The sequence below is a fragment of the Akebia trifoliata genome, chromosome 8, assembly GCF_017979445.1.
Source record: "Akebia trifoliata isolate Shusen 1 chromosome 8, ASM1797944v1, whole genome shotgun sequence".
NCBI lineage: Eukaryota > Viridiplantae > Streptophyta > Magnoliopsida > Ranunculales > Lardizabalaceae > Akebia > Akebia trifoliata.
The window spans coordinates 43104516-43125551 of NC_141382.1; the positions used below are offsets into that span (position 1 = coordinate 43104516).

At 35.9% G+C, this 21036-nt stretch overlaps 2 protein-coding genes across 5 annotated transcripts; one reads left to right on the forward strand and one right to left on the reverse strand.

Moving 5' to 3' along the window:
* Window positions 1-315: 315 nt before the first annotated feature.
* Window positions 316-7380, forward strand: CBL (cystathionine beta-lyase). Of its 3 annotated transcripts, none has more exons than XM_086452330.1 (14): window positions 316-590; window positions 709-824; window positions 931-1046; window positions 3769-3839; window positions 3957-4048; window positions 4146-4233; window positions 4315-4426; window positions 4596-4692; window positions 4802-4883; window positions 5418-5535; window positions 6378-6485; window positions 6571-6673; window positions 6776-6952; window positions 7036-7380. In XM_086452330.1, the coding sequence occupies exons 1-13, from the start codon at window positions 505-507 to the stop codon at window positions 6949-6951; spliced, it is 1365 nt and encodes a 454-aa protein (XP_086308456.1). In that variant the 5' UTR covers window positions 316-504; the 3' UTR covers window position 6952; window positions 7036-7380. The 3 variants fall into 3 exon arrangements, with proteins under 3 accessions (XP_086308456.1, XP_086308455.1, XP_086308457.1); XM_086452329.1 differs by having other exon boundaries at window positions 317-564; window positions 665-824; XM_086452331.1 differs by having other exon boundaries at window positions 317-564.
* Window positions 7381-9451: 2071 nt separating this feature from the next.
* Window positions 9452-20165, reverse strand: LOC147396979 (uncharacterized). 2 transcript variants are annotated; one of them, XM_086452332.1, is made up of 8 exons: window positions 20027-20165; window positions 19669-19862; window positions 18271-18376; window positions 16654-16833; window positions 12029-12514; window positions 11478-11558; window positions 11307-11404; window positions 9452-9734 (listed from the first exon to the last, which is right to left on the reverse strand). In XM_086452332.1, the coding sequence occupies exons 2-7, from the start codon at window positions 19714-19716 to the stop codon at window positions 11340-11342; spliced, it is 966 nt and encodes a 321-aa protein (XP_086308458.1). In that variant the 5' UTR covers window positions 19717-19862; window positions 20027-20165; the 3' UTR covers window positions 9452-9734; window positions 11307-11339. The 2 variants fall into 2 exon arrangements, with proteins under 2 accessions (XP_086308458.1, XP_086308459.1); XM_086452333.1 differs by lacking the exon at window positions 20027-20165 and having other exon boundaries at window positions 19669-20019.
* Window positions 20166-21036: the final 871 nt, after the last annotated feature.

Consider the following 21036-nt stretch of genomic DNA (forward strand, 5'->3'; position numbering starts at 1 on the left):
CTAATATCTTATAAGTGCATATCTATTTATTATTTTGATTAATTCAAGATGTTCAAAATGACATTTTGGGTATGATCCCAACTCTTACCCATAAAAAAAATCAGTGTTTTTCACAAGAGAAATTCTATTGCCACACAAACTTTTACTTACAACATGACAATCCTTTTGATAAGTAGTTGTTTATATATGAATTGGCGTTTAATAAGTAAAAGTTGGCGTGGTAATAGAATTGATCATTATTTTTAAGAAAATAAGAATCAAGCGTGAATATTTTGATGTGTGAGGTAAGAGTCGTAAGACATTCAAAAATGTAAATGAGCTCCAAGAACACGCCACGTGGCATTTTCTCACGTAATAGGTGCAAAAATACCCAAACAAATAATATTCGGAAGTCAATCTGCGAATCTACAACGATCGCTCCAATCTATAGATGTTTTGATTTCTGTCTCCGCAACTAAAAAGCTGAGCTCTAAAGTAGAAACCCTAGAACTCCACTTTTCATCAATGGCTTCCATCACCTTCCAACTCTCTATCGTCTCTCTCCATTCGGACCTCAATGAGCACGTAAAAGCCTCCTTCCATGCCTCTCTGTGTGAATCAATCTTTTTTTCTTATTGGTTTTGAATCTATGAGGTTTTATTTGTTAATTTCGATTTTATTTTAGGGTTTGATGCGTCGATTTGATGGTGGAGGGTTTGGGTTTAGCAGGGTATCGATGCCATCATCAGTGGGTTCTAAGAAATTTGAATTGAATTGCTCTAGAGAAAGAGAGATGGATGTCAGCACATCGGCTTTGGTTGATAGTGTGGCTGAGTGTTTTGATGGTTTGTACCTATGGAGATGGTTGATTGGTTTGTTAAGATCATTCTTTTTTCCTCTTGGGTTGCTTAAAAAATTGATCTTTTTTGTTATTTGTTTGGTTGTTTGCAGAAATGGAGGCAAATAAGGATCCTAGTGTTTCGACGATTTTGATGAATTTCGAGAATTCGTTCGATCCGTATGGTGCTCTCAGCACCCCTCTTTATCAAACAGCTACATTTAAGCAGGTAATGACACATAACTACTAAAAAAAATGTATTTTACAGGTGCGCGCTTGCTAAGTTGGTTCCACAATGTGGGTTCGATACCCACCTTCACCTACTGGTTACTAACCACTAATCTTGCTTGCTTTGCAAAATATAAAGTTAATGATACAAAAGCGCACTTCACTACTTTTGAAAGAGTTGTGATCCACTACGGTGTCCGGTGACCTGTTCCTATCTATAGGAACGGTGTCTATGTGGCATGTTTTGATTTGGAGAATAAACATTGGACTGCGTGCTTGGCTTGATTAGGAGTTGGAGGTGTTTTAAACTCCAACTAAAGCATGGCACATAGGTACCATTCCTATTTTATAGGAACGAAACAAACACTATACTGGATCCTCAGTCCTTTTGAAATGAAGGTTCCCCCACCTTTTTAATGAGTTTGTTTTTAGAACATGATACGAACCCAACAATAGCCCAAAAACACTAGGTGTTGGTGATGCTGGTGCGGAAATTTAAGCACATATATCTTTGGTATTGTAACATACCACCACACTCTACAGACAACGACCGTGGTGGCCCCCTATGTGGCAGTTTCATTATGATGCCTTTCTTTCCGCCCCAAGTTTCCCTTTTCCTAGGTCACCCCTTCCATTAGCACCCCTTGGGCCCACTTTGTGACGGCTTTCTTTCTGATACCCTTGTTTTTGGGCTCTCCAAGTAGCACTTTCCTCGAGTCATTCTTTACGAGGTTTGAACCTAAGACATGGTGCTGGCTCTGATACGACCCAATCAATATACAAAAACTGCCTAGGTGTTAGTGGTGCAAAAAGTTAGGTCCATATCTCTTTGAGGTTGTAACAAAAAAATTATAAATACTATCAGAAAATCAAATTTCAATGCGTTCTTTTGCATTGTTGATGATCCGCAAGTCAACAACAATTAAGATAGATTATAGTATTAGGGGTGTAGCTAGTAAGAAGGCAGTGGGGGAAATTGCCCCCACAGAACTTTGAGATAGCCCTATATGTTCAATTAATTACATGCTCCATTTGCCCCCCCCCCCCCCCCCCCCCCCCCTTCTCAATTTTTTGAAGATGACATTACCTCTTGACTAAGTATTCTCTCATAGATTAATTGGAAATGACCTAAATATTATTTTCTTCATCTTCTAACCAAAAGCCTCTGAATTCTTCCCAAAACTATTCATCTTCAAAGCTCTTCAACTATAAAATTAACTATAGTTTGTCCCCGCTACAAGAAAATCCTGGCTCTGCCCTTGGGGGGTTGAGGATTGGATGGCAATACTCGGAAACTACATTAGTGATGCTAACAAACCACCACCAACAAGAATCAAGATAAAGTGGTAAGAAAGCAAGTATAGATGAGGCTCTATAGTACCCTAAAATACTGAAATTTAGATAAAATCAAATGATGAATCTTCAAGCAGCATCATACGAGGTTTTGAAGAACTGAGGTGCACCAGTTTGTAACTTTTGATAAATTGCATTTTGGTAACCCAGCAAAACTTCATTGAATAGTTGGGGGATGTATCCTCAGTTATTGCCTTTGCTCCACAGTGTAGCATAATGGAGCACAACAATCAGTTTTTTTAGTTTATGTTAAGAGTGCCTGAAGTTCAGCACCAACCACACCAGTGTTAATGACCTGCATAGAAAAAGCTAAAGGATGGTACAAAGGAAGTGAATTGTTTGAGAACTGCCCTGTAGGATTTTCTGTTGCTGGGGTTATGAATCTGGATATAGCCTTTAGACTTAGATGGAACACAATTTAGATAAGAATTGGTTTTTGTGTGATGGTCATGTTCGTTATGCTCTTATATAATAAACATAAGCCAGGATTATGCCTAGAAAAATCTCCCACTAGATGCAAGTTGTCAATGATTTTTGTTTCTTTCCTATTCTTTTTCTTTTGATTTGAATGGGATTGCAGTAACCTAGGATGTGTGCGATGGGCATGTGCATAATAGGGGCCAATCCTTGAATGACGCCTGGCCAATGACACCTATTGGGCATTAATTTAGTTACTGATTTCCTGACCAGTGTCACCCCCGCGCCCCCCCCCCCCCCCCCAACCACCACCACATGCACACATTTTACCTACTTTATATGTTTGTTTTTCCAAGATTGTGCTTTTCACCAGACAATTACAAATTTTTGGAAGGCCTCTATGATGGCCAAAGAATCAGGGCCCATCCCTTGATTCAAATCATCCATGTTTAAGTTTTCTTCTGCATGCCAAAAATACTTTGTCACTAGCATCAAGGAATAATGCTTACATCAGATAGTTAGGAGCCCTGGAATGGCTTTGTTTTGTGGATGTAGCCCAAGGATGGCCACATATCAACTCCTAGATGACTAAGTATATCCTGTTGTCCTAATTATATATTGATATGTACATACATGGCGCTTACATTTATAAACTTGTGCAAATTGCATGTGCATCATGGTTCTAAGTTTCTTTCTATTTCGAAATGTTTCAGCGGAAAACATTCTGGTTTTGGTCAAGACTGGGACGAAACATTGACCGAAAAACATTGAATGTTTAAGGAATGTCTCAGAATGTTTCGGTTGAGGCTGTCTCATTTTTTATACTTTCTAGGCTAGATTTTCAACCGCGTGTGCATGTTGATAACTGCGTGTGTTAATCTGTGTGTTATGCATTAAAGGATTATACATGCAACTGTAGTCTTCTGCTTAATCATTTTTTCTATTTATTTAAGCCTTCTGCAACTGATTTCGGCCCCTATGACTATACAAGAAGTGGGAATCCTACAAGAGATACATTGGAAAGGTGAAATTAACTATATCTGTTTAGTGATTTGGTATGCATAGTGTCATTTAATTTCTAATTTTTCTTGTTGATCTATTTGGTTATTCTTATAAACATTCTTGTGTTGTAAATATTTAGGCTCCTAGCCAAGCTCGATAAGGCAGACCGTGCATTTTGCTTCACTAGTGGAATGGCTGCTTTGGCTGCTGTCGCCCACCTTGTCGAAACTGGTGTGTATCCACTCTTTTGATTTGTCTTGATATCTATTTACTTATGCTACCTCCAGAAAAATTTTTATCCTGTGTTTATTAAAATCTGTAAATGTAGGACAGGAAATTGTTGCTGGAGATGACATATATGGTGGCTCTGATCGGTTACTTTCTCAAGTAATTCCGCATAAAGGAATTGTGGTGAAGTTAGTCTGGTGTTTTGTTATTTTCTCCATGATTTTATGCCTGTGAGTCATTGTTGAGAAAATTATGTTTGCAATGAACAGACGAGTGAATACAACTGATCTAAATGAGGTTGCATCCGCAATTGGTCCCTTGACGAAGCTAGTATGGCTGGAGAGTCCAACTAATCCTCGTCAACAAATTTCTGATATACGGGTAAGAAATATCTGATTCTTGGTTGTGAAATAATGGTTTTCTTTTACTTTTTTTTTACTATGTGTCTTCCTCACCAATCATTTTATCCCTAAAAAAATGATGTGGGTATTGTTTTCCCCCTCCTAACATGGAACCCTTTCCTATCGCTTTTTTTTTTTTCTCATTCCAGAAAATATCAGAGATGGCTCATGCAAATGGTGCTCTTCTGTTGGTGGATAACAGTATAATGTCTCCTGTACTGTCGCAGCCATTAGAACTTGGAGCTGGTATTTAGAAATATGTTCTGTCGTTGTACATTTTACAGGCTTAAACAAATTGCATTACTGTTTTAATTCAATTGTTGTTAATCCCGATTGGTCAATCTCACTTTTTCAGACATTGTGATGCACTCAGCTACTAAATTTATAGCTGGACATAGCGATGTAATGGCTGGTGTCCTTGCTGTAAAGGGGGAAAGGTACACAACTTTCACTTCTAGCTTGTTATTTGCACATTGTGGAAAATTATTTCTTTTCTTCATTTTTAATTAAAGTTAAAGATTCCACTGGAACTTGGAAGGAATGAAAAATTGGTGATTTGATTTTTCATGTCCAGCTTTTTGGTTTTCGTACTTTAATGAAGTGGTCTTTAAACTGATTGAACTCGGTGAACTGTTACGTTTTTCTTTACCAAGCTACTATTGCTGGTTATTTATAGATGCTTGCGTTGTTTTTGAATGAGTTTTAAATGTCCTAATAAAATGCTTGACCTGCACTTTTTTTCGGATCGTATGCTACTTCCTTCATGTAAACAATTCAAGCTTTTTCTTTTATATTAATCTTTAAAATTCGTCTGACGTGTACATTTTTTTTAATCATTTGGACAAGTGATTTGCTGCCGTCTTTACTTCCTAAATGGCGTCTTACCTGCATTGCTATTTGTTATCTATGTTGTGTCTAATTAGCCAAATATTGCAATGTCTTCTGGTTTTTAATTTTCCGTTATTCACCAGCTTGGGAAAAGAGATAGCTTTTCTACAAAATGCAGAAGGTTCTGGATTAGCTCCATTTGACTGTTGGATTTGCTTACGTGGCATTAAGACTATGGCTTTACGTGTTGAGAAACAGCAGGTGCATCATCACCTTGCTTTTTATTGGACCTTTGTTTTTTGACTTCCGTTGTTCTTGATTTTGTCCTGCTTGCCACTATAATTATGCTTATTGGATTTTCTTTCCATGTATTTATGCCGGATGCAGCATTTCGAAGTAACTAATTGCATAAATAAGTAGATACAAGGGTGATGAGGTTTTTAGTTGATAAACTGGTTTGCTGTAGGGCTAATCTTTTCTCCTTCTATTGTAGTTGGTGTTTAGGGTGTTGTTTACGGGATGCTCACTTGTTCTCTCTCAGTAGGAGGACCAAATGATGTCACAGACTCTGGCCAAAAATGGTGTAAATATGTTTTTTTTGCATGTTTGGAATTCTGTTCTCAAACCTCTTATAGTGTCTGTGTATTATTATAATCTAATTCATTCTCTCACTCAGAAATTGTCACTGAACCAGAATTCGCTCTTGTCACTTTTCATATTTGTAATTTTCATGGTGATAACTCTGCTCTTTATCATTAATACACATGGCTTTCTTTAGTCATCTATGGATTATTTATCAGAAATTTCTCAAGAAACATAAAAAAAGCGATGATAAACACTAATAATCATTTTTGTGAGTTATAACCAATGTTCATGTGGGTGAGGCACTTCATCAATGGCGTAAAGCGTGATGTGTAGAGCTCATGAGCTTGGATTTTTAAATAAAAATCAAATATAAAAATAAATAAATGATAGGATCGACATTCATTAAGTGCTTGAGAGGGATGTATTTTTATGTTGTGTTCTTGGATATCTACTTCCACATAAAATCCACCTTTGGTTCTAAGAATTGTTTATTGTTCCTATCATGTCTCTCTGGGCAGGAGAATGCACAAAAGATAGCTGAATTTCTTTCCTCTCATCCACGAGTTAAGAAAGTTAACTATTCTGGTCTTCCTAGTCATCCTGGACGCTCTTTACATTATTCTCAGGTACATCGAATCAGAAGGTACCCTTGACTCTTAAAGAGTTTAATCTGGTAAATTCAGCTTTTTCTTGCATACATCTCTCTTGCAGGCAAAAGGTGCGGGTTCTGTACTCAGCTTTTTGACAGGGTCATTGGCTCTCTCAAAGCACATTGTTGAAACTACCAAGTACTTTAGCATAACCGTCAGTTTTGGTATTAAAAAAATTCCATCAAACTTCCTCCATTGTCAAAATTTGTTACTCATCTGTACCTTTGTTTCAATTATTCTCCTTTATTTTTTATTACTGTTGTTAGGGAGTGTGAAGTCACTTATAAGCTTGCCGTGCTTTATGTCCCATGCAAGCATACCTGCTTCGGTTCGTGAATCCAGAGGTTTAACCGAAGATCTGGTTCGTTTATCTGTGGGCATTGAGGATGTAAACGATCTGATTGCTGATTTAGACAATGCAATTAGATCTGGACCTCTGTAAGGTGTGTGCACTTCTCTCTAGTGACTTTCATTACTACACTGTTACGACAGGTTCTGATTCCATGGCTTGTCCGATTATTTGAAGGATTTCTACATAATCAAGAGAATGGGAATGTCACGCCGCTCGGTAGGGTGATTCTACATACAGACATGCCGATGGATATTTGAGAGTGGGTGAGGACTCGCGGGAATTTGACGGCTCATGCTGGCAAGATCACCTATTTTCTTGCAGCCGCTTGATTATATTTATGATTTTCCGATATTCCTAGTTGAGTGCATGAATGTTCTTAATCTGATTGTTAAATTATAATGGTGGAAGCCTGTTAGTTTGGTGAATTTGAATTTATCCTTGATTATAGACGTAGTTAGTATGAAATTGCTCTTTATATATATATATAAATAAAGAGAGCCTTTGTGTGTGTTTTGTTAATTGTTCTGCTGGTTTAATTTGTTAGCTCATACAATGTGTTTAAAATCTTGTCTCGAGGCAATATTTTAGGTCAGGAGAAAAATTGAGAGTCCGAACAGAGCCACCATATGAGCAGTATTTCCTTGGGGCCACCTACGGGGTGCACCCTCACTTACCCAGTGTGTGATGCGTGGGCATTTCAAGTGCCTGGGGGAGGGACCCATATGCCTTGGCTCCAGTCCCCTAGTCGGATTTAAGTTCGGACACCCCTGTACTTAAAAGAAATAAAAACAAAAATAATTAATAGACCCAGTCCACAGAAGGTTATTTTAAGAGGTTCGTTCTATTACTACACCTACCTTTACTAATGTCACTCCAATTCTTATGTAAATCAACAGAGAATTAGCACACATCTTGTGGTGGCAAAAGCAAAAGTTGTGGTGACTTTTTAAGTACCACCAACTCTTTGGCAGTGAATTCCTAGAGCCCAGTTAGTTAACTTTTTTTTATTTTTATTTTTTATATTGAATGGCTATAATCGGACACTCTTTTCTACACTCTATGACCTAGCACTTCACAGAACAATAAATCTTTATCCTTGTGTATCCCGAAGCAAAGGATTTATCCTTCTATGAAGGGAGGGAGCGTAGATTATCATGATTATTTAGTTGGAAAGACACTAAAACTTCACTCAACTGGCGTACCATGTGTACAGAACCATAGATTCTTTTTTTCCTTGAGATACACAAGGAAAATAATCTATGCTTCTTTTGAGACAGTTTATCAGTAGGGTCAGTCTATTTGCACACATCAAAATGGTGCATTGCACCCACTTACGTGAGTTGTGATATTATTAGTATTTTTTGTGCACGAATGTTATCAAGTTATAATAGTCAAACAAGACTTGCAGTTCTGGTTAGCATAATGTTTTGTACAGTGAATTTGAATTAAAGGTTATTGTTTCTGGTTTAATGTGTTAGCCAAAATAATTTATGTCAAGAGTGGTCCGTTCTTGTACTACTTGCCTTTCTCTCTCTCTCTCTCTCTCTCTGAATTCCCATATTTTATTGGTGCAGTGCCTAAAAAAAAATTTAAGGGTGTATTTTTTGAAAATATGATATCTAGAGGGGAGTTGGTATTTGTGGATTGATTGTTGTGACATTTCAGTGCAACACTAAATTTTGTAAATTTTTGGAATGAGGGACTAGCCGATTAAAAAGGTGAATAAACAAATTAATCATGGAATGTGGAAATTTTTGTAAATTTTTTCTTCAATATTCAAATATCAAGACCTAAGATGAGATTTTTAGGGAGGTTCGATGATGGGTTTTGGTGAGAAATCCAAAAACTTTCCTACTACGTTTCTTTAAGAATGATCCCCTCATCTCTCTTTCTTTCATTTATCTTTTTCAGTTGCTCCTAATTTTGTTTGGTAGGTCTTCCTGTCCTTTTTTATTACTGGGGATCCCGATCCCTAGACTCATGGAAAGACAATTTCAACCGAGCAACACATGAAATCCAATATTCAGGATAAATGTTTGGGATGTGCTTTTGAAAGTGGAAATATATCTCTCATCCTAACCATTGGATTTCATGTTTGCATGTCTACCGATCCTGATCTGTATTTAACATATTCTATTTTTATAAGAAAAAATATACCTTTTGAAATGGTGATGATTAACAGGGCATCATCACGACCTTTCTTCATATAGAAGATAAACATCGGGAAGTCAACTGTTGTCTTTTATTACATATATATTTTTTTTTCCCTCCAATGTTTACAACATTTCATAATATTAGAAAACTGACAACCCAGTAATATGATATAATTATTCTTATTTCAATGCATAAAATATTTGCTCTTACCTGGAATATCTGCCCACCAGCATATATAGCAAATGAGTAATGATAAACTGACTCGCAAAAACTGAGTCAACATGGCAAATGAACAGAATCGTAGATCTTTTTTACTTGTGAATCCTGAATAAAAAGATCTATGGTTCTGGGCACTTGCCACACCAACCACATATAGACTGCGCCAGTTTTCGACTCTGTAGCAAAATGCTATTGATCATTATTTCTACATTCCATATAGTTGTTAATTTATAATTCAATTTTTTTTTTACTAAATTTCTGTAAAATTATTCTCAATATTTACATCATTCCACAATAATTCTACCATTCTATAAGAACTGTCTTAATTTCCTTACTGACGGTACCTTGAGTGCCATTTATCATCACAACCAACCCAAATGAGTAAATTGAAAACTCACACAGCGTCCAAAACCTTCCAGTTTAACAAAAATTCTTGCCTCCATCTGAAAATGCTATGTACAAGTGAACATTTCTGTTCTAAGGCTGGTTATCCAGTTATCCTGCACCAAATGAAGAAGAGAAACAGGAGCGAACAATAAGTCCAGACCATCTTTTCTTGGATCATTAACCTATAAGTTTCTAAGATATAATTTAGTCTGCAAAGACAGTCAGATAATAGGGTTCATAGAGACATGTAAAACTTTGAAAAATTCAAAAAACTAAATTTTAGGGCAATCAATTTCTACCATCATTTATTGGGTGAGAGGATTGATTGCTAAATTCTTATGGCCACTGAAACCGATATTTCAATTTTTCATGAATAAGAACTAAGCAATATTAAGATCATTCTTCTAGAATATGTTTTTCACACTTAGAAAATTTGCATTCAATCAGATGGTCAATTGTACAAGAAATCATACATCACAATTGACACATTAAATGGAAATATTTTGATACACGTAAATAAGACTAATTCCAACATATACACAAGATGTTGGACTTGGTATTTGTAATCCATTATACTGCATATGCAATACTTGCAATATACTTTGTCACTGTTATATATGGGGATGCATGGACCAAAGGACCACCAATCTATATGAACCACACATCCATGTGACACCCAAAAAAATGATAAAGTGTCATGTGGATGTAGAGCACAAAATTTTAAGAACTCTCTAACAAGAGATATCTTAAATTGTTGGTTGCATTTTAAATTTGGAAGTTCGGTAGCCGTTCATTTTCAAAGCCTTTGACCAGAAAACAAATATATACATATAGAGGGCTGAGGTGTCATTTGGGCCAACATGTCTGTATATAGAGTTCAGATCCATTAGATTCATGAAAATGAACTCATATGTTCGCACACAATACTGATCCCTTGAACCAAAATCCAACTGCCAGGATATATCTAAGACGTACATAACGTGTTCTCGAGAAGCATGTAGATCCTAACAGTTGGATTTCACATTTACGCGGGGGATTGTATGTGAACATATTATGAGTTCCTTTTCCATGCATACAGTAGTGGATACCCAAGTCCTAACCCCACCAAAACTCGCTGAGATGAGTATTTAATTCATGGCACCAGATACAAATTGCTCTACATGAATTCCTACTTACAGAACCATAATCTCGAGTCACCTGTAAAGCTGGTACTGAAAATTGCTGAGTAAATATGCCAGAAAAGATTTCTGTTGTTTCAACCATGCTTGAAAATAATGGTCCTAATGTATGGTAAGTTGTTATGAAGGTAACACCTAAGATCCATGACATTATAAGTTAATAACACCATTTCCTGCTTATAATGGTTCGTTGCTTTAAAATAATGTCCACTGCAACGTAATATATAGTGTATCATTTTTTTTTTCTGTCAAATAACTGTATTAGTATTTCTTTCGTTCTGATCGAAGTAACAGACATTATAATGCATAACAGAGATTATAATAATAAATAGTGGTTTTGATTTAAATTTAAAACTTTCTAAAGGTATAATTTTGACAATTTTTTGGCCCTACCAACACCTATGCAACAGTTGTAACCGTAACGCCAGCCTATCTTGTTCTACAGTAATACCAGATCCCTTCAAACCTAGGTTTGAACTGATGGTCTTGATATCAGGAACAACATACCTGAAACTGTAAAAGGAAACTTTGGAAGACCAATCAATCACTGCCAAAATCCCCATAACTTGAGCCTTCTGAAATGGTGTCCAATCTCTTATTTTCTCCTGTAGAGCCAAGAAGCAAATATCAGCTACAAATCCAAGACACTGCAAAATGATTTTGTTGCCGAAACCTCACCTTGACATTCTGTTCCATTGGGATCCAGGAAATTATCTGTTGATGAAAGGAAAGGCGATCCACAGTAACTCTCCAGTATATCTTGAAAAATTTAACATAATGATTAGCCTCTAGCATTATAAAACAAGAAATACAACTTACATTATATGACATCATAGTTTCAAAACTCAGTTTGACGTCTCATCTCATCCATGGACGAGTCACAACTCGTCTTGGAAATGAGATAAATCATTTAATTCAGTTTAGAATAATTTATTAATATATATTATATGAAATTAATTACAATTTTTTATATTATAAAATAAGGTACATTAGAAGATGTTTAGTCATAAAATCATGTTTTATTTATATAATAAACATTTAATTCTAAAAGAAACTAATTATTTTAATAATTATTCAAAATCCCGGTTGACTTGGCCGAGATTTTCAAAATATCGCCAGTCATCTTGTTTATCTCACGAGATGGTGTGAAGTCTGAGACGATGAGTAAATCCGCCTCGGACGAGATGTATAACCATGCATGACATTGAGATAGACAGAGAGACCCCCACCAGTACTCTGAGAGAAGTCAGCAGTCAAATCCGAAAGGCTGAAATTGCGTGGGATTTGCCCTAAAAACCCAAACGAAGAGGTGTCGATATCCAGAAGCGGTTCATTCAGGGGTTCAGAGCTAGATTCCATGCTTCCAAAAGCTGCACCAGGCACATCTCTGATTGTTGGACGCGTTTCCATCACATTTCCATTGGCACCAAATGTGAAAGTAGAACCATTCGAATAGTCAGGTTCAGATTTGATCACCATCCCATTCATCCCTTGTTGCATCAGTCCCATGGGTGAATTCTGAGTTGGGAGCATGTTGGGTGGGACATTCATCCCCCCATTATGAGCCGAAATGTTATTGGTAGGCATCCTCACATACGATGATGGCCCACCATTTGCGTTCATGCCTGAAGGGCCCATAGAGTGGTGGTGCATGCTGTCTGGCCTTGAAAGTGGCATGGTATGCTCTGCAACATAACGAGATGGAGTCTGGTTCACTGTAACAAACATAAGATCAGATAGGATTTGAAAGCCAAAAAAAGAAAAAGAAAATCTCCATAAAAACAAAATCTGTCCGATTCCCATACCGATAAGTATCTAAACATCATGAAAAACCCACATAAACTTACTAGTATCCAGAAGTTGCAACTACTATTTTAGAGAATCTAGACCAATTCAATGACACACACCATGAAATCCACATTAAACCATAGGTATCCAGGATAAGGAACCAAAGTGTTACTGAGAAGTTGGAAGTCCAGAATCAGGAACCAAATCATGACTCACTCCATGATAGGATTGATACTTTAACCTCAACCAAGATTCAAGAGAACCACTAACAGTGCTACATGGCAGCACTATATGTTGCTATGATGCAAGAGTAGTTTCCTAGTCTTGGTGCTATCAGTATTACCATTAGTCTTCAAGCTGTATGGTGGTTTTAATCATGTAATATGGGCAGTACACAACCTTAGTGTATGTATCACATGATTGTCCTACGCTTCATGCATGTAGCATTTCATCCCAAATATTACAGCATTCGCCATGTGAAAACCATCACTAACTATCCAAGAAGAAGGCTTATGAAAATAAGGTATAGTCATGTTCAGCCCAAACAACTTTTAGAGCTTGTTGCGCTCTCTAGCTATTCCTTATCCTTATTGCATGTACAAGGCAAGTGATATGATGCATCACACAACTTTACCATAAAGGAAATAAAAGTAATCAATTTATTCAACTGTCAAACGAACTATCAACCAGTCAGGAAATTCTCCCATTATATAACATAATCACAGATCTAAAAACTTTCATTCCAGATATATGTTCCTTCAGTACGCTTGGATTAACTCCTTCAGTTGGCAGGTCTAAAATCATAACAAGGATCATAAGATACAAGATTACCCCATTATCTGCCCCAAACTTTATCAGGAACATATATATATGCACTTTATGTCAACATGCTTGATCCTTGCAGTCAAAAAATCATTTCCCATGTACTTTACGATGACTTCATTATCACATAATATCTTCATCGTTCAACGAAGCCCACAACATTAAGCTCACTAACAATTTTTTTGAGCCAGATAGCCTGCTGAGCAGCAGCACCATAACATGCAACATATGCAACCGTGGTAAACAATGCCAGTAGGGACTACAAAGCACTTGTCCATGACATACCTTCCGCGAGCATAAAGCTATAACCTGTAGTGGACTTTACACTGTCCAGAAAACCTGCAAGCCCGAGTAGCCAACAATCTCGAGCTCATTAGATCTCCTATAGACCAGCATACCATCTTTTCTACTCCACAAACGGGAATCTTTATTCCCCAGACCATAGTTGACATCTCCTATATCCTTCATGATGAGGATTGTTGAAAAGAAATGCTTTGGGTCAAGTAGCATAATGAATATCATTGCTCGCAAGAAGTATGGCATCAACAAAAAACACTAGAGTGAAGAATATGTTCTCATTCACTTTGAGGTAAATACAATGATCCATTGGATTCTCCTTAAAACTGTACTAACCACCACTTGACTGAATTTTAAATACTGTAGCCTGGATCCTGTTTCAACCCATATATTACCTCTTTAGCTTGTAGTCAAGAAGTTCTTTTCCTTGAGTCACATTGCTTCTTGTATATTTCTCCAAGTTGGTTATCAAACAAATGTATATTTCTCCAAGTTCACCATTAAGAGAAGCCATCTGGATAACCATTTGGTATAGCTCCAAATCAAAGTGTGCCACAAAGGATAAAATAATTTCAAGAGAGTCCTGGAGACTGGAGAAAAGTCCTTTTATGTAATCAATTCTCTTGCACTGCTTGAACCGTTTGGTCATAAACCTTGCTTTGAACCTACAAACTTTCCCTTCCACTTCCCCATGTCTCCACCCCCCCAACCCTCAATTTTCAGTCTATCATCTTGGAAGCCTTATGTAATGTTATTCAGTGCCATATCATATTGTTTTCCTAGATTGCATCTCTTCCCTTATGGCCTCTGGCCGCAATTTAGAATAACTATTTTCCGTGGTGTCCAAATAACTGGAGGAATCATCAGATTTTGGATTTCAACATGTCTTTCCTGTGCAAATAAACCTCATAACCATTGGGAAATGTAGGTCTTATGACTATTATTGATTTTGTAAGTGCCACTTGTTCAGCTGCAGTAACTTCATTGTTGCATTGTTTGGCACATTGGTATCCACAACCATTCTAAACTTCTAGCGTCCTTCATCTAATTCTCTTTATAGTAGGGATTTCTATTCCCACTATTTTCTTTAGCACATTCATCTCATCAAATTACATCTCTCTATCAAGAATCATCTCCTACCCTTAACACCTCCAAGTCTGCATTTATGGGTTTAACATGTATTGCGATTCTAAGCATGTCTCTACATCATCATTGTCATTTCTCAAAATGTCGCATCGTTTCAAAATATTTCAGCGGAACGTTCCGATTTCAGCCAAAAGTAGAATGAAACATAGACCCCAAACATTCAATGTTTTGATTGAGACTGAGTTTTTATCCTAACCAAAACATTGCCTCGAAAGAGATTTTAAAATTTGATGTTGTAGTGGTCGTCTTTCTTGCTCTGCCTTCGAGGTGGTTGACCAATACAGGCCGGCTGCTTTTTGGTTGGTTAGGCACACCATGGTCAACCATAAGTTGTTGATGGACCGGATCAGTCTTCTGACCTGCTATGTTTTTAATGGATGGATCACTCACTCCTTTCTGTTAGGAAGATTAGTTTTATTTTACTCATCATCCATCTCAATCATTTCAAGGCCCACCTTACTTAGTTATAACTGTTGTGATGGGCTAGGGTTACTGTAACAGTTTAGAATTGTTGTAATTGCAATAGCGTGCCACAGCATAATTAAGGATGTCACCCCATCTCTGTCATCTACAGGTAGACCAAGAATGTGTGCATATTTTGTGCTCACAAACCATCCCAGTTGCACCCATGGCTTGAAGGTCTCAACTCATCATAGAAACGTAGAATGAAAAACAGAAACTAGTGGCATTGTTGTGAAATTGACATTTAAACATTAACGTTCCTTTTTCCTAGAAGGTGACATGCATAAATTACAATAATTGTTGACGGTTTTTAGCTTTACTATGCAAACTAAAAGCAGACAATTTGAATTTTATGACACATAAGGTTGATTTGTTTCCATTTCATATGTTTTAAATGGTTCAGCGTATATTAATTCCTTGGAAAGCCCAAAATAATCAAAAGCTTATACAAATGTTAGATATCACATACTTGGCCACATCTTGTTTTTGTAAAATTTAATGTACTTTCACACCAAAATATCAATTAAAAATCAAGTAGGGCTCTCCTAATGCAACTTAATTCCAAGTATCCTAATGCTCATTTACAGTACAAACCAATTCCTCAACATAAACCCTGCCTCCAAATGAAATATAACTTGATTTGCCAATGTTCCAGCTATATAAATGAAATCCTTACACATAAAATCCTCCTTAATAAAATCATCTTATAAAAATATAAAACTAAAAATTAAAGACCTCTAAGAACAAGCGATTAACCTTCTCACACATCTAATCACTTTAGTGGAAAGTCTTTCTGTGACAATGCTATAATTTAACAATCTGATAACCAATGTATGCCTGATCTGATCAGAAGTAAATTTCAATTAAAATCAGGTAATTTAGGGAGTTCCTTCTACATCAAAATGGACATATTACATGCATAAACATCCATATATTTCCCTAAACATACAATGTACCACCCTCACAGGTCTCTTAGTTAACCACATTCCATCTTCAACATTCAAATGGAAACATAGTAGAATTCTAAATAATAGTTCATTAAATATATTTTTTTATAAGAATAGTTCATTAAATATAATGTAACATCTTTATTGTTCTCTACATCAAGCACTATGCATCTTTACGCATGAAGAATTACGATTCATTCCAAGGAACAAAATGAGGTCAAAAATATTATTTGTGAGCGCAATAGTTCCTAAATAAGAACGTGAAAATAGAATTTGTCAGAGAAACTAGTCTGAAGGATAAACAGATCAACAAAGAAAATCTCCACAAAATAATAGGCAAATTACAAATCTAACATCATTAAAAGACAAGTCAATGTGGAGCATAGTCGTACATGATGAAGTATGTGATCCATTAGAAATAGGAGGGGAGGCAACTCCAGCAGGGTACATATGCATGAGTTCTGCCTGTTGCCGAAGCAACTTGTTGAAGGTCGTTATCTGGTGCTTAAGCATCAATCTAATATGGTACGCCTCAAAGAATTCCCGATTCTCTTGTTCAAGCCTTTTCCAAACTGAAAAAACAAGCAAGGACAGGAAGAATAAAAATATAAAATAAGCAATATAGAATATACGACACGGGAGTTTTCATTACTTCATAGAATATATGTTTAATCAATGACGTATCAAAATATTCACCTTATTTACTACAATTTTAGAGTGATCACTTTAGTTCCAATCAAAATTAAGATGTTCTTAAGTTCACTTTAAATTGGCCCTCATATAATTTAGAGTTTTGTATGCATTGGTATCAGACATCATAGGTCTATCAACAAATTTAACAGAATGTTGTGCTTGGAGGACCGTACAGGTCCCAAGGTTGCTAGTCATTTAATCCCCAGGGAAACCCAAACTCTTGACCGGTCGCCACCGATAATTTGATCCCCACATAGGTTTAAGCATAAAACCTAAGGTTTCCCTAAGGCTAAAGAAGCACACAATAAGTTGGTCCCCTCTTCTATGGGTCTTGGCTATGTCCCAAAATCATTGTTCTACACAGGTGGTTTAATACACTTCAGAATCATAGGGTTAAACAGACTGATGGTGATCATAACAAGTATTACAGAAGGCTGACTGGTGACCCAAACAACTCCACTAACAGGATCAAGTAGTCCATAACAGCCTATATAGACAATAAACCTCAGTTAAGTAATCAATGCTTAGATTTTTTCATGTGTGGTTCAGAATTTAACTAAGTTGTTCTATAGTGGAATGGTTCACAGGTGAGCAACTTAACTGAGCTAATTAAGCACGGGACTCCATTTGGAAGTCAAGTAATTGGTCAATCATTTGCCACACATCAGTGGAGGATCATACCAAAACAGTGATGCTTACATAATTTGTTACATGAGGGAGTACATATATTGTCTTTCAATTAGGTAATTTATTTCATTCTTCTTTTATTGTGTGTTCTACCATGCTTGATGTAGATCACACAAGAATACCCATAAATTCTGTTCATGGCCTGCCACTGGAAGTTAGAGAATATTTCCTCCCATACGTGCACCATCTGCAAAGACTCTTAACACACAGAGGTCAAAGATGCACATCTGGTTTTTAATTTTTTATAAAAGAAGACCTGCAAAGCATTTGAGTAGAGGGTGGGGTCTAAGTAGAAGAACCCAACTCCCCACCTCATTGCAAAGAGCGCGATCTCTCAAAGATGTGAAAATCAATTGATTCATTGTTGATTTATTGTTAGAATCTATAACTTTCAATATAAAAAATAAAATAAAAAACAATAATCAACGAGGTTTGACCAAACTAAAATAACAACGATCTTAAAGGAAAAAAAGAGACAAAAATAATTCTCATGCTGTAAATTATTTAACAAAGTTTCACAATTCTAAGAGAGTAACAAATGAAGAACCAAAAGGTACAAAATTGAAGGTCAAAACTACTTTATGGCGATCATGTGAGTATGATTGTAATAAATAATATACGATAATTACCAAGTTCAGTAAAACCAGGTTCTATTTTTGCTTGATCCAAAAGAAAATCCATCACTTCTTTCTGGTTCATGTATAGTTGAAGACACCGTTCTATAAGATTTTGTACCTGGAAGTAAAAAAATGGAGATGAACGGATATTTTATGGGGATGGAAGATAATCATTCTCAAAGGGGACAAATGAGGGTACTACAACTAGGTGTTTATCATCATCATCATCAAACACTTATCCCAAAATTTGGGATCATGAACTTAATGATGGTCACAACTAAATTATCATAACATGCCAACACATCTTTAAAAAACTAAATAATAATTGATTCAATTTTTTTTCATCCATTGTTTCTATATTGTTTATATGATTCTAATGTATGTCACTTCACATAACAAGAAAACACCATTTTCTAAGAATTTCCCATGTCGGGCACCATATCAAGCTTATGTGTCATATAGAAATTCATTTTAGAACAAATATCTGGTCATTGAACTACAATAACAACCATATGAACTTATGAAATGTAGATACAAAGATCAATTTCGTTCCCCTATAAGTTAGGACATGTATTTGAAATCTTGACAACTAAAGGCAACTATATTATACATGGAAACGAGAATAATCAATTGATATCAACTATCTGTGCCTTATATGTAAAACAATTACTTAAATAAATTAATTAATTATTATGTAATAAATTCATGCATTCTTAATCAAACTAATTAGAACGATTTTATGTGTTTATAATATGCTTATAATACATTAAAATGAAATGATAAATAGATTCCTAATCAATCATAATTCATTGCTATTGATAAATGGATATTGCGTGGAATATACAAGACCTTTCTACAAGAATTTATATTTCTTATTATAAAATTTACAAATTTTATTAATACTATTAGGATAGAAAATAGAAAATTTCAAAAACATTAAAAGGATCTTTATTTAAAAATTCCATGAGTGTGAGTCTTAGGCCTCAACATCTGAAAATATTTACACCAAAATCTTATATTTTTATACCTAAAAGTTAATTATTTATTTGAAATGGGCTGTTTATCCTTATTTGCAAAATGATCAGTTGTTTCCACCAAAATAATCACAAAAAGCAATTACCAATTGAATTTCTGCTGAATACACAGTGGAATCAAAATATTTCGAAATATTTTAAGAAAATTTATCAAAATTAAACACCAAGGGAACAAATTCTAAGAATATTGAAAAAAATAATAAGATTGAATAGGGAATTGGCCTCGAATAAACCCTATCTCTCGTTGTAGCAGACAATTAGATGATCATTGGGATTCGTGTGTTACGAATTTCGAGAATCACCCAACAGTCTAGACCTTGGAAATTGGGGAAAAAGCAAAACTTAAAGCAGAAATATATATATATTTTTTTCTCACCAGTTGAATATCTTGGCGAGAGACTCTTCTCACGTCTCCATTAGACATTTTTGATCCCAGAATCAGAAAGACTTCAAGATATGTTTTCTTTTCTTTTTTTCTTCCAGAAATTCTCCTGCAATTCCAACGAAGAAATTCTTCACTGTCGCTCCAGTAAAACCTTCTTCCCTCAACCCTAATTCATACTTGTTTTTCTGTCACAATCGACAAAATCAACAAAATTGAAAACCAGACAAGGAGATCATTAGAGATCAGATCATCAAAATCAAAAGATTACAAAAATTCGAAGGTGATAGACACAGATGATCATCCAATCAACAAATAGATATCAACATCTCTCTCTCTCTCTCACTCTTACCTTAGCTTTGAAGAAACTTCTTTGGCCGTCTTCGCTGTTGCAATTGCGTGCGTGAGAGAGAGAGAGAGGGTTTGTCTGTTTGGTACTTTGGACGAGAGGTGACTCTGCAAAGCACAATATTCGGACACGTGGCAGGACAATTCGATGACCATCTAGTGTTGTGATGATCACGTCGTAAGTGGGGACACGACTTAGTGGTGAGTGCCACGTGTCTTTATAGGAGATCACTGTGAAGAATCGCGTTGTACTACACTCCGAAACGATGGCTTGCTTTGTTTGGTGGAAGTCGTTTTCAATTGAAACACTATTCTAACAAAATCGATTTTAAAAAATAAAAATAAAATAAAATAAAGATTTATTTTGTTCGATTGGGTGGAGAAATTTTTTAGGGTAATTTAGTTATTCCTCTCCCCGAGTTTGGATGGATATATTAGATACCCCTTGACTGTGGTATTTTATGAGAGAATAAAGTAAATATCACAAATGCCATCACATCTACCCTCCTGAGTTTTATAATAAAATTGGTTTGAGTAATGGATCGATTTTTATGAGTATTATTCTTTCTCCTTTTTTTTTTTTTTTTTTTTTTCCTTTTTTTATATTATTATTATTATAAATAATGGGGGTGTTAGGACTTAAGTCCTATGGGGACCAGATGAACCAAGGCATACAGGACCCTCCCCTGGGCACGTGTAACGCCTGAACATCACACGCACCAGGTGAGGAACGCTCTCACAAGTGGTTCGGAGCAAATATTGCTCATACTAGATATCAAACACATGACCTATGGACTCTCGCCGTTTATTGATTTCGAAATTGCCATTGAGCAACCCCCTCAGGATTATTATTCTTTTATGAATACAAATAAAAGGAACTTAGGAATGATGTATACATATTATTAAATTCCAAATAAACATATATCAAGTACAACCAAATTGAATTAGGTTGATCCATAAATCCTAATTTTTCTCCCAAAATCTATTGCGTTCTTGTACTCTTCAAATTCTTGA